Source organism: Triturus cristatus, chromosome 1_1 (assembly GCF_964204655.1).
Source record: "Triturus cristatus chromosome 1_1, aTriCri1.1, whole genome shotgun sequence".
In the NCBI taxonomy this organism is placed as follows: domain Eukaryota; kingdom Metazoa; phylum Chordata; class Amphibia; order Caudata; family Salamandridae; genus Triturus; species Triturus cristatus.
In genome coordinates, this window is record NC_140579.1 from 47,132,081 (window position 1) to 47,146,481 (window position 14,401).

The following is a 14,401-nucleotide window of genomic DNA, read 5'->3' on the forward strand; positions in this document are numbered from 1 at the left end:
CCAAGCCTCGTCTGAAGTTACAGAACAATGAAACATTACCCTATAACTGATGCAGCTCATGTACACATACATTCGTATATATATTATTTGAAAGGTTGTTTCTGTAATATTAGGGACTCCACAGTGCGCCCACTCGTGGGCCATCGCTTGATCTAAACAGATCTTCACAGCACATGCTCTGGGCAGGGGGGGGGGCTTTTTCTGGGGTCTGATGGTGCACAACAGACCAGACCATGCTCTCGGTGAGGGAGGAGGCTTTTCATGGGGTCTGAGGGTGCACAACAGACCAGACCATGCCAAAAACATTGCCATTTACAATACCAACAACTTTAAACTTTGCAAATGCGAGACCTATTGCATTGCAAATGCTCTGTGTGTGTGTGGGAGGCTCTGTGTGTGTGTCTCTGTGTGGGTGGCTTTTTTTGTAGGCGGCTCTATGCATGGTGGCTCGGTCTGTGTGTGGGTAACTGTGTGTGTAGGTGGCTCTGTGGGTGGCTCTATTTGTGTGTGGGTTGCTCTATGTGAGTGGCTCTGTGTGTGTGGGTGGCTCTGTGTGTGTGGGTGGCTTTGTGTGTGTGGCTCTGTGTGTGGGTGCAAATGCAATAGGTTTCGCATTTGAGAGTGATTAAGCTATTGACATTGTAAATAACAATGGCGTTTCTTTAAATGATTTAAAAACAAAAACATAAACAAAAATGTCATGAGCAATGCCTATAGCTCTAACTTTAACAATGCCGAGACCATTGCATTGTAAATGCTTGTTACCATTAACTGGAAGGAGGTTGAAAGCACAAAAAATAGCAAAAATAGGGTATGTCCCAGAAAAAAACCAAAACTGTGTAAAACATTTTTTTTGTTTTCTGACGAGAGTCTTCTTGTCCCTGAAAGCTGGGAAGATGGTGATTTCAGCACCACAACCCCTTTGTTGATACTATTTGCAGGGGAATAAACAGACTCTTTCATCTGTAGCCCTTTTTTCCCATCCCCCTGTCCAAAAAAAACTTAGCTGTATTTTGGCTAATTTCTGGGTTCCCTCCAGGTGAATCCACAAACCCTGGGTACCTTTAGAATCCCGGTGATGTTGGAAGAAAAGGATGCAAATTTGACGTGGATACCTTATGTGGTCAAAAAGTTACAGGGGCATAAGCGCGAACTACCCCAAATAGCCCAAAAAAGGTTTAGCACATGGGGGGAAGCCCCAGCAGCGAAGCGGTTAATTTGAGTTGAAGACATAGTCTGGTTCTCTTCCTGGGCCAGTGACAGGGTTTTATGCTATTTTTAATTTGAAACACTTCCGTTGCCGCTACATATGTTTATTTTATCGTTTTATTTTTTGTTTTCTGCTTTTACTTGGTTACTTTGGCAGTGAACATTCACAATAATTTTTGTCAGTTTTAGTCCAAGTAAATATCTTCCAAAGCTTTGTTTTCAAAACCTTTCACCTAGACATAAGGTTGGCACCATCTTTACATGTCTGTGATTGACGTGTTCTTAATATTGCTGTTAACACTAAGGTAGTTCTCATCTCAGGTCATCTGTTTTCTAAGGCCAGCTTTCTACTCATTAAAATGTTATCTGTATAAGAGGAATTTCACACTTTCTATGTCAACTACTGTTAAAACATGGCCACACCCAGTGTAAATTGACATCTTGTCTTCATAATGGATGCCTGCACTGTACTCTGACATTGTTCTTGTTCTTGATTACACACATAATTACGCAGTTATCAATTTGGCAGCCCCCTGAAAATTTCAAGGCCAACATGGCGCTGCCCATTAATTTAATCGTGGAATTCAGTTTACGTAAATAAGGATGTGATAGTTTTGACTAAAGAGACGTATTTTAAAACCATGGTCGCAGTAAACCCTAATAAAAATTCAGTTTCTTTTTTTACTATTAATTAGGAGAGGTCTTTGCCAGAGAGATTATCGACCGATGTTGCGATAATATTTCCCGGTTCCTAATCCAGACTTAACTCGGAGAGATGCGTCAGGAGAGTCTGGGCACAGTACGAGCCTGTTATTTCCTGAAAGAACTCTCGTAACAAACAGCCGCCCTTTGGTGTTTTCCAAGGATATGCTCTGCGTCATTCCAAATACGCGGCATGCAGATATGTATGATGTTTTAGCCTACTAAATTAGCATGAGGTTTACAAATAGCAATATGGTCTAAAATACCATCTGAACTCGCAAAATAATATTTGAAATGTTCTTATTGTTTTCATTAATGACAATTGTAACTGCAATAATGTTTTCCTGTGTTTTGCCATGCATTTTATCTGCACAAGATTAAGGCTTTTAAAATAAAGTTTTTAAAACTACAAGTCCCAATTACTTAGTGCTAAGTTTGTGTATTTTCTGCAAGACGAAATCCACCGTGTCCCTGAACCTGTTTAACGCAACAGCTCGTATGTAACCTGAAAACACTGCCTGCAAATAATAGCTAGGTGGGTTTTTGCTGTGCTGCGGTCCACTGGGCTGCTCGAACTCAGCACGTGCCCTGAACGGAGTCCTTGCACTGTGGGTCTGTGCATTCACGCTCTAGTTCTGAAGGAACTCTCCAGATACGTATCCATATCTGGCCCACACTTAAAGGCCTCTCTCTGACTTATTAATTAGTGCTTGTTGTGGCATCTGTGAGCATTTTTTGCATGGTTATGGCATCTAAAATCTCATAGTTCAACAACACGGTCTTTTTACATTTCTCAAAGTCAGAATCTAGGTTTATAAGATTTGTGGCCCAGACCTTTAAAAGCTTCATGTCGAAGTCCATGCTTTATTAGAGAGGTTACAAGATTTGAAAGCAGGCATCGCTAAGGTATGCCCCTTTTTAACGTCGCTTGACTCAATTTAGCTATTCACACTGGCGTTTCAGTCGATTGGGCCATTCTCTTTTTTTAAAAAGCGTTCTTTATTCTGTTTCTATTTTAACAATGCCGCATAGCATGCGGAACATAAGTGTTCAGTATGTGTACAGGATTAGGCCTGGGCGAAGCACTACGCTACGCTCGCGTAGTTTGCGAAGTTCGCGCTACTTCGCGCTACGCGAACTGCACGTAGCACAGTGCGAACACGCGTAGCGTAGTTTTGCGTAGTGCTGCGGTCATTTTTTGCTTGCTCGCGGTCCTCAACGTCAAGTTGGCGACCGCGAGCAAGCAAAATGACATCCCGGCGAGACTTTTTCCTTGTTCGCGATCAGCAACATCAAGTTGGCGATCGCGAGCATGGAAAATAAACCTCCCGGCGAGATTCCCAACGCGAGGTTTCTCATTGCGAGGGGTCGCGTATGCTCGCGACCGCTCGCGATGAGAAACTACCAGTTCGCGTTGAGAAAGCTGCAGCTCGAGTAAAAATCTACTCGAGCAGCAGAAAACTACAGCTCTCACTGTGCAAGATGCCATTTTCAATGATTGCACAGTGCCGGTTGCTTGTCCGCACTGTGCAATCATTGAAAACAACATCTTGCACAGTGCGAACATGTTACTACGCAGTTCGCGAAGTGCTACGCGTAGCTCGCGTAGTGCGAACTTCACTTTGCGTAGCTTCGCGAAGTGCTACTTTGCGAACTACGCCCACCCTTAGAGGATCACACTCTAGCGCATCTCTCCAACCTGTCCCGGAGATACAATGCCGCTTGCTACTTTTATGTTTAGTAATCGCTGGTCAACGACCCACCCATCCCCAACCACCGCTGTTCCCAACCAGCATCTTATTGGTTCGCGCCACTTGAAAACCTCCACTATTAATTGTCATGTTCGGAGTATCTTCACGGAGTCCAGACCTTCGATTCATGGCCGGCTTTAGCACTCGCAGCGCCCTGTGCGACAATGTTTGTTGGTGGTTCTATTTAATAATAAGAATTGTTTTCTGCCCTAATAAACCCTTTTGGGAAGATTAGGATAATGAAAGACTATGCAAAAAAAACCATATAGCTCTAACATATACCTTGTTGTTTGCATACAGCTCTTTGATGACAGTTAATAGCTCTATGTTCTGTATTAGGATTTTGACTTATAAACTACAAGTAACAAAAAGAGCTCTTTCCCAGAAGCAGTAACCCACTGACCTCTTTACATTATATGTACTTTGTGATCTGCATGGTACATGTTCTTAGCAACAGGCATTTTAACCCTCTGCGCTACCTTACGATAAATTAAAAATTTCACTAGACAAACCTCCGTTCTCTTTCCAGGATCATGATTAATCGCCGGAGTTATCTTGACATTTTAATTGATGCCTGAAAATTGCTGGAGGCCAGGAACGCAGCAGCAGGTCCTTTTAAAAAAATGTGAATATACTTGCAAAAATGACGCCCCCACCCCAAGTCAGCTCCGGTGCGGTGGCACCGATCGTACCGCTCTAGAGCCGGCCCTGCTTCGATTATTACTTGGGACAACCGCTTCCCTCTTTACTCGACCTCTCATGCCCCAAACATTTCCCTCTCCAAGTATCCACATTCGTGGTCAAGAGGTTACCCCAGCTTTGTGTGATCTTTCTGTGCTGACGTCAGGCCCATTGCGTACAGTGTCTGTGTTTTGAGAAGTAGTCTCTCGCAGCATCCGAAGGCTCTTTTTAGGCGAGTCGAGACTTCTCTGGGTCTGGGGAAAAGTCGCCTGTTATGAATGTGTACAATTCCAGAATTCTTTAATGGCTTTGGAGCCCCATATGGTGTGGTAGAATGATCCATATGTCTTCTAGGCATTTTATGGAGAACGACAGATCACAATTTTTACTTAAATTATATTTCTAAGGTTGACTGTTTATTTTTATTCTATATATTTAACAATGTAAGCATTAAAATACCATTCTAGACAACCATACATTTATGGAAAATTAACATGTTGGTTACCTTAATTGATCACAGTGGCAAACAGTTTTTCTGCAAAATGTTACATAAAACCTAGTATTATTTGCTGCTCTTTGGTCGTTTTGCAGGAGATGCCTATGAGGTCCGAGTATATTGCCTGACAAAATACTGTGGCTATTTCCCCATCACTGTGGTGTTTGAGTTTTCATGCACAGGCTTTGGGAACTTTTGTATTGGTCGTTTTTTGTCAGCTGTGTCAAATGGCAGCCTTGCTGAGGAACTGGGCCCTACTGCTCCATATAAGCCCTACCAAGCGACCATCCAAAGACCAATAACATATCTGGACGATGAAGGAGTTCCACCAGAGAAGTAAGCTTTTTGTCGCCATGTTTTCAAGAATGATGCAGATGATGGCTTAGATGATGTACAGATGGAGTTTATTATGGGTTCTGTGTGATATATACCTGCCAAACTAGATCACTGAGAAAATGTTTGATTTCACTCACTAAGAATACTCTTTCAGTTTTTTTCCAACGTAAAGTCTCTTTTGGGATGGTGAGGAGGGTAAAGCAGTTGGCCAGATAAATTAAAACCAGTAGTACATCCACTATTGGGGCGATTTGGAGGTAGTAACTAAGTGTGCAACACGGCCTTTCATTCAGGTAGCTAAGTGACAGATAATCGTGTTATTTACATGTTTATAAATGGAAAAATGTTGCAAAAGTATAATAACCATTTTGGCTGTGGTTGAGCATGGTGGTCCAGTTATTGGGGTCATTTAAAAAAGAATTCACAATGTAGCCTTTGGTCTCTGTAGACGGGTACATAAATGGGACGTGTTGGCCAGTGCTCCTGTGGCCTGGGATTTTCATCCTTTCCCCGACTAAATCCATTTTAGAGGAAAGAAATGTGACTTATGGTAATGTCTTGCAGATTTCTAGTTTCTACTGTAAAAACCTCAGGAATGAGTATGTACTCGACCAAATGGCCGAAAAAGGCGCTGGTGACCAGAAAAATGTATGTAAAATATCAAACTGGAGTGGGTTTAGATAGTTCACTTTCATGACCAACACGAACTTGACCAACATTTTGGTGCCAAAACGCTGTACAACCTAATAAACGGCATCAAATATACAAGGAGCAAAATATAGACTATACGGCATGACAAGATAATACAAAGAGACATAGAGAAAACACCAGCAATGAAATCAAATTGGCATGGATAATCACCTCAGATAGGAAAGGAAACGGGCTTTGTGAACACTTGGACATCCCCAAAAATTTTAGGTTCTGCAGATTGTGTGTTGAGGGCCAAGGTGCCTGTGAATCAGAATACTGTACTCTTGACCTATTCCATGTGATACATTTTTGAATGAGAGACGTCTCTAACTCACTTGATTGCTTAATGTTTTAGAATAGATGTGTGTGTGTTCGCCATGTATGGCCATGTGTACAGGTATACTATTATCCTGGGTACAGATGTACACTTTTATGGACCTAACCAGGTAAGCTGGCTGGGGCCAGGCTACTTTTTCAGAGCACTTTACATAGACTTTTTATCTTAATATGAGACTATAGGGATTCAATTCAACTGCTGGAGACAAGTGACTTATGGAAACAAATTGTAAAACGATCACAGATAGAAATAGCAAGGGTCACCTGTGGTTCTATGGGCAGCAAATTCTCAAGCAATAGTCCCAGACTCCAGGTCGCCTGTGTAAGGTTAACACATTCACGAAGGTTGAGAGCGAGACAGAAGTATGATAACTGAGGACAAGGCAATTATCGGCCACTTTCATTCGTTTCCATTTGTTTTGACTTATGCTGATAACTTGATGGTCTTTGTGTGATCTTAACAAAGACACTGATCAAGACCTGTGCCAACTGATGTAATCCATAATTATGTTGAGAAGCCTGGCTTGAAATCTGAGCAGGGTTTCCTATGGGTTTGTGGGCTATAAGTAATGTGTTGCAAGTTTTACTTCTAGGTTTTGAGAACATTAAAACCCTTAACTTTATTTTTTGTGGTGAAATTCAGGGTATGTGTGTGCACCTCATTAAAAGTATGACCCTAATACATCTTCATGGCATGATGGAGCTATTATAAAAATACCCATGTGTTTTTACATGATCACTGTAAAATTTGAATGAAAAGATGAACACAACAGGAGCATTGAAGGTGTCTGGATGGAGGCCATATCATGTGTCAATAGGGTTTCCCAATGTGTTTTTACCAAATACAATCATTGAAATTTTATGTAGAAACCATCTGCAGATTCTGTCAAGGATGACAATGCACTTGGATATTTGAATCATAACACAATTTCTTTGCCATTTGTCTTTACAGTTTCTTGGATTATGAACTTGAGCGGTCCATTTCTCTTGGTCAGTACAAGTATCCCATGAAGTTGAAGGACATTGTCCAAGAACTTATCCAGTTGGGATTAGACAGACCCAACCCTCGCAGTCCCGTTATGGAGGACACCAGGCAAGTTATGTAAGTAACTGTGACCAGCCATCTGTAGTTTAAGTCCTGCGCTCATGATTTCTTATGGAACAGAGCTCTCCCAATGAAAGGATCAGAAAAGGTAAGGAAAAGCTGATACAACAGAATTACATGTTCAAGGCATATGAGCTGTACATCATATGCTACGCACAGATCGCCATCTAGTGTTGGGTCCGGATGGTTGCACTTTGTTTTTTTTCCGAAGAAGTCTTTCCAGTCACAAGGTAGGTAGTGACTCCTTTCAGTGATAGTGCGCATGGGTATCGACTCCATTGTTAGATTGTGTTTTTCCGCCATCGGGTTCGGATGTTAGTCGATGCACTCCGGTTTGACATCGTACTTTCGGTTTCCCTTGGTGCGCAAGACATTCTACCTCAACTGTATTATTTCTGATCGCGTATTTCATTCTTCGCGTGTCATGTTTACTGTAAAAAAAAAAAACCTGTTTCGATCGGAGAGCTTGTGGTAGGCTGTCGGGCCTACCCGCGTCGGTTCGATTCGCAGTCGATGGAACAAACTCCATTTAAGTTCTGCCCTTGGTGCCACTCAAAATACCTGTGAACCGACTCACACAAAGTGTGTAACCTGTGCTTGTCTGCTGAGCACAGTGTACAGGACTGCGAAGCGTGCAAAGCTTTCCGCTCCAAGAAGACGCTTCAGGACCGTCGGGCTCGACGTCTCGACATGCAGAGCCAGCACACAGGCTCCATTCTGGATCTCTTTGGAACTGAATCGAAGGAAGAACCCGGCGATGCTATTGGGGCCGAGGAGGAACAGGAACCGATCTCCGTTTCAGAGTACGGCTCCGACCAGGATGAAGAAATCCCACATGGACAGCGTACTGTAAGTACAGATACTCCCTCGCCCGAAATCCACCTCAACCCAAAAAGAAGGCTACGGACCAACCTGTGCCCATGGGTTCCGGTCGGCACCGAGACCACGCTTCCGACACCCTGCCTTCTGGCTCGGCACTGAAGCCTACAAAAAACCACACGCTAAATCGGACATCGAGCTGAAATCTTCGGGATCGAAATCGAAGTTCGGCTCTGACCCACAACACTTGGCACTGAAACATGCTTCGTTTCCGAAAACTCCAGCCCCTAAAACCCTCGGTGCCGAAACACGGCCGGCACCGAAATTACCGAAAAAACACTGTTTCGATGATCCGCTCAATAAACCCGGCCCTAAACAGAAAGTGCTGTACATTCAACCAAAAACTGGGCATATCACCACCACAGTGACTCTAAAAAGAGTAACTGAGGCTGAAGAGGAATTTCACACTCCTTTGAAGAAGGGAACTGTTGGAACTAACCCTTCCCCTCCTCCTATCCCATCTCCTCCTTCTCCACAGTCTATACCTGTGCCTACTTCGCCTCAGCATTCACCATATACACCTGACAACCAGGATGATGGGGATGATAATGGGGATGATGATAATCAGCCAATACCTGCAGACCCATGGGACGACTATAACATTAACTCGCCCACAGGCAATGATCCTGACTTATATCCTACCAAACCGTCCCCACCTGCCGACAGTGTAGGTTGCATTGAATTGCTGGGTAGGGCTGCCAATTACCATGGGGTGCAACTCCACAAAGATTCCCTCGAAGAGGATTTTTTTTTCGATACCCTGAGCACTACTCAAAGGTCATCACACTCTACCAATGCTCAAGAGTAATATCAGACATGTGGATGATATCTTTAGTGATGCTGTCAGGGCACGTATCATTACCCCTAGGGTAGACAAAAAATATAAGTTAACACCATTGGACAAAGCGTACATTAGGGGACAATTACCATTGGACTCGCTAGTAGTGTCTAACGCACGCAAAAGGGCTAACTCTCAAACCACAGGAGATGCTCCACCCCTAGATAAGGAATCTAAGCTTCTTAATGCTTTGGGGAAAAGAGTCGCATCTCAAGCAGCAAACATCTGGAGCATATCCAACACACAACCGTTGCTAGCTAGATACGACTGTGCGCATTGGGACGAGATGGAACAATTTATCCAATATCTACCCCAAGAACATAAATCTAAAGCGGAAGACCTGAAAAGGGAGGTACAGCTTATTTTCAACCATCAAATCAGGTGCTCCCTTGAGCAGTAAATACCAGTGTCCTTTTAAGAAGGCACGCCTGCCTACGTATCTCTGGATTCAAATCTGAGGTTTAAACCTCTATCTTAAACACACCTTTTGATAAGGAACACCTTTTTGGTCCAGTGGTAGACTCTTCACTGGAAAAGATTAAGAAAGACACTGAGGTGGCCAAATCCATAGGGGCGCTTCAGTTACTACAAGGCCGTGGTTCCTTTCGACGCTCTTTCTATCGAGCGGGGTCCAACAATTCTTCCTCAGAAAATACTTCCACCTACAAGGATAAAAACCAACGCTCTGGTTTTAAGAACTACTTCAGAGGGGGTTACAGAGGAAATAATGGTAAGGGAAGAGGTAGAGGTTCAAACACACGCACCTCTTCCTCCAATACAAAACAGTGACTCACCTCTTCACCACCCCCCCCGACCATCTAACACCTGTCAGGGGAAGAATGTCAAATTTCCTACCAGTTTGGCAGTCAATAACAGACAAGAGGGTTCTACAAATTATTTGTTCTGGTTACTGCCTGGAGTTTATCAACACTCCTCCAAACATTCCCCCAAAGTCACACAAACTCTCACCAGATCATCTACACCTCCTCAAACAAGAGGTACAGTCTCTACTTTTACAAGAGCTATAGAGCCCGTACCACTTCAACACCAAGGGTCAGGCGTGTACTCCTTTTACTTCCTAATACCAAAAAATGACGGGTCTCTCATACCAATCAATCTTAGATCTCAGAGAACTCAATTTTTAGATACAGTCAGACCATTTTCACTTGGTAACACTTCAACAGGTACTACCTCTTTTTCAAAAAGGCGACTTCCTGTCCCCTCTAGATGTAAAGGACGCATACTTTCATATTCCAATCCACCCTGCTCATCGAAAACTTCTCAGGTTTGTGCTAGGAGGCCAACATATACTCCCATTCGGAGTCACCACTGCCCCCAGAGTCTTCACAAAATGCCTGGCAGTAGTAGCTGCTCATCTAAGGAGACCAAGCATCCATGTCTTCCCATACTTAAACGACTGGCTCATCAAAGCCAGCACGTACCAACAGTGTCTCAAATACACTTTCATAACAATCAAGTTACTACTGACTAATATCCACCACTCAAATTACTTTCATATTTCACCATACTAATTCACCACTAATACTTTATGGGTTTCCGGGAAACTTGCTACTCGCCAAAAAAAAGCGCTTCAACACCCCATCAGGGGTAACAAGCGCTATATAAATACAAACCTTTTTTCCTCCTCTATCCTGCTGCTAACGTTCCGAACCCAAATAACTGACTAACTTATCCACCACTTAAAATTACTTTCATATTTCACTATACTAATTCAACACTAATGCTCTATGGGTCCTGGAGTAGCGTGCTACTCACCGAAAAAGCGCTTCGATGCCTCGTCAGGGGTAGTAAGCACTATAAAAATGCAATTACAATACAATACATCGACAAGGGTTCACAGTCAATGTGCCAAAGTCACATCTTCAGCCAGCCAATATTCAGAACGATCTAGGAGCCACTTTAGATACTCAAAAAGCTCTGTCAAAAGGACGGCCCTTCATAGACCCGGTTCCACTGACAGTACTAACAGTGGACGCGTCTCTAACTGGCTGGGGTGCTCATCTACAGCAACACACAATACAAGGCCTGTGTAGTCACCAACAAAAGTTGCTCCACACCAACCATTTAGAGCTTATGGCCATATTTCTAGCCCTCCAGGCTTTTCTAACCCATCTAGTGGGCAAAGCTGTCCTGGTTCGTACAAACATGACAGCTATGTATTACATACCAAGACGGGGGGGGGGGGGGACACACTCCCTCCAACTGTTCCACCTAGCCCAGGAAATCTGGAGGTGGGCTGGTGATCACAAAATCTATCTCCTAGTAGAACACCACCCAGGAGTAGACAATCAGATGGCAGATCTGCTAAGTCGTCAGACACAGCAAATCCATGAATGGGAATTACACCCTCAAGTTCTCCTCCCATTCTTTCAAATGGGGGGCTTTCCAGACGTAGACCTGTTCGCCACGCACTTAAACGCAAAATGCCCAAACTTCGCGTCCAGGTATCCACATCCATTGTCCAAAGGCAAAGCACGATTCATGAACTGGTCAGGGATATTTGCTTACGCTTTTCTGCCTCTCCCACTCATTCCATGAGTGGTTCGGGATCTCAGACAAGCGTCCCTGACACTAATCCTAGTTGCTCCCACATGGGCATGTCAACCATGGTTCACAACCTCATTGGAACTCTCTGTAGTTCCTCATAAAAAAACTATGTCTTACACCCAATCTCCTCACTCAGAGCCATGGAGACATAGGACACCCAGAACCCAGTCAACTCAATCTGGCAATCTGGTACCTGAAGTCTTGGTGTTTGGCCATCTTAATCTACTGCCAGACTGTATGAATATTACCAAGGAAGCTAGACGTCCTACCACAAGAGCTTGCTATGCAGCAAAGTGGAAGCGGTTTGTAATTTACTGTAATAACAACCACATCAACCCGCTTGATGCTTCTGTCCAAAACATTATATGCTATTTGTTACATCTACAACAATCCAATTTACCATACACGTCAATACGTTTACACCTGGCTGCAATAGCTGCATACCTCTGGAATTGGCAATAATTGGGTGTTCCCTGTCACTAACGAGCAGTTCATCCTACCTGTGCATTGGTTGTGTTCCTGGTTGTCCTTCTGGATCCACGCTTGTGCCCGCAACCTCCAGCGTCTCCCTGCCGCCGCCGCACTTCCAGCCCTCGCGGCCGCAGTGTGCACCGAGACTACAGCCCCCAAGAACCCTTGCGGGGGAATCCCGCCAACGTCATCGCTATTGCGCACAGAGGCGCATAAATCAACTGCTAGCCTCGGCAGAGCGGGTGTTCCCTGTCACTAACGAGCAGTTCATCCTACCTGTGCATTGGTTGTGTTCCTGGTTGTCCTTCTGGATCCACGCTTGTGCCCGCAACCTCCAGCGTCTCCCTGCCGCCGCCGCACTTCCAGCCCTCGCGGCCGCAGTGTGCACCGAGACTACAGCCCCCAAGAACCCTTGCGGGGGAATCCCGCCAACGTCATCGCTATTGCGCACAGAGGCGCATAAATCAACTGCTAGCCCCCGCGTCGCGGGATCGCGCGCGGGTCGGCGCCGGGCGAAGCCCGGGCAAAGGGTGGGCCCTCTGTGGCCGAGGTCGGCCGGGCAGGGCCCTGCTATTTTCATATTGATGTTCATCGCAAGTACATTTTGACAGTTATTGAAGGCGATAAAACGGTGAGGGTGATACAACTATTGACTGGTCGCATATATATTTTATTCTGATTGCTGATTCTAATTATATCAGTGGTTTATTTATTTGTTTATTGGTAGTCTTTGTTTTTACTCTTTTATTTTATACAACATGACAGCAAAAAAACTACGCTCTGGAAGAGTCCTAGGGGGGAGGTCATGCATAAAAACTAGATCCAACCCCATGAGGAATAAATTTGAACATTGCTTACAATTGAAGGGACAGATGCAGTTGTTTAAATTATGGGAAAAACCAGAGAACAAATATATGGACATCACTGACAATGAGATAATAAATACGACGGAACCGCAGTTAGAAGTAGCGACCGATACTAACCCTATGTTAACTACGGAAAAAGACTCTTCCACCCTATTCCTGACTAAAGATGTAGACATCCCACTATGTTTCTCTAAAGGAGACAATTCTGTCCTTATGAAAGCAGATTCGAAAGGTTTTCAGTTTAACACTCTTAAGGATACAGAAGATCAGGTGGTGGATATAAAAGAAATCTCTATTCCGTCTAGTATTGATCTAGAGTTGTGTGGTCGCTATATGGGCGAGAGAATCTTGAAACAGCCTGATCCTAGTATTTCCTTAAATGGAGAAACGCCATCAGGATTACTGTTATATAGTAGCACTCCTTCTATTACATCTAATGACATTCTTTCATTGCAGAGTGATTTGAAATCTCCGCAATTCAATTTATCAGGTATTTGCTCTCTCACTGCACCTGAATATATAAAAAATGAAAAACCAATTTCTGATTCCCTGATAGCACTTGAACATTTATTGACCTCTATATTAGGTTTATTGGGTAAATTTGTTGGGAGCACTGACTGTATTCTGGACTCAGTTACTGAAATATTGAAAGTATTAACTGTCAAAAATGCTGTGAACGGGTCTATTTTCCCTATCGAACCCGTTGTCCAGAATGTTCTTGATAGTAATATTCCATTAAGAAAAAATGTACCAGTGGGGATGTCAGTAAAAGTAGACATTCATGAGCCCTCAATGACTTCTCCTCCACTTTCTTTAAATTTGAGGAAAGAGTTGGAACCGACTTTGAAGGAAGAACAATCGGCAGTGGTTAACCCAACCGCTGGAAACAAACTTTTTCCCATTTTTATTCAGGATAAAAAAGAACCTGAAGGAACCGTAGTGATTACGGGGACAGTAATAGAAAAAAGTAGAAAGAACAAATGGAAAAATAGGAAACCTGTTCGCAAATATAAGAAGAAAAGACAGAGGCAAAATATTTTTCAAAAGCATGTAAATACAGAAGTACTTGATGTTATAGAAACTCCAGATAGTTTATTATTGGAGACTTCCTCTGTAGAGGTTGCTGGTGGTGTTACCAACCCTATAGTCGAAGGTCCCCTTGATGTCAGCACTATGGATGGGGGAGTCCTATGTTCCGAGGTTGGTGGATAGAGCCTTCGGTACCAATGGATGAAGTTACAAGTAATATGCCTACTGTAATAAGGGTACTTAATCCATCGGCATCTACTTTTTGGCCTTCAGCGCATGTGACCACAAATTTAACTACTGTACCACTAAAAACTTCTAATCCATGTGTGGATACCCTGTCACTGGATTTTCTCCCCTTATTTGACTCAGACCTTAATATGAACAGATCATGGTTGTTGAATTCCTTTAAGGACATTGAAAGCTTAAAACTTATTTTGTCAAGTG

General features: G+C 43.5%; 1 protein-coding gene across 8 annotated transcripts in view; it reads left to right on the top strand.

Moving 5' to 3' along the window:
* The window catches only part of LOC146869330 (RNA helicase MOV-10-like), a 614,726-nt gene that overhangs the window by 203,157 nt on the left and 397,168 nt on the right, over nucleotides 1–14,401 (top strand). For all 8 annotated transcript variants that reach the window (XM_085650280.1, XM_085650264.1, XM_085650271.1 and 5 more), the window contains exons 5-6: nucleotides 4,935–5,175; nucleotides 7,154–7,303. In XM_085650280.1, coding sequence (XP_085506406.1) covers nucleotides 4,935–5,175; nucleotides 7,154–7,303 — 391 coding nt within the window. The remainder of the gene's footprint in view (nucleotides 1–4,934; nucleotides 5,176–7,153; nucleotides 7,304–14,401) is intronic.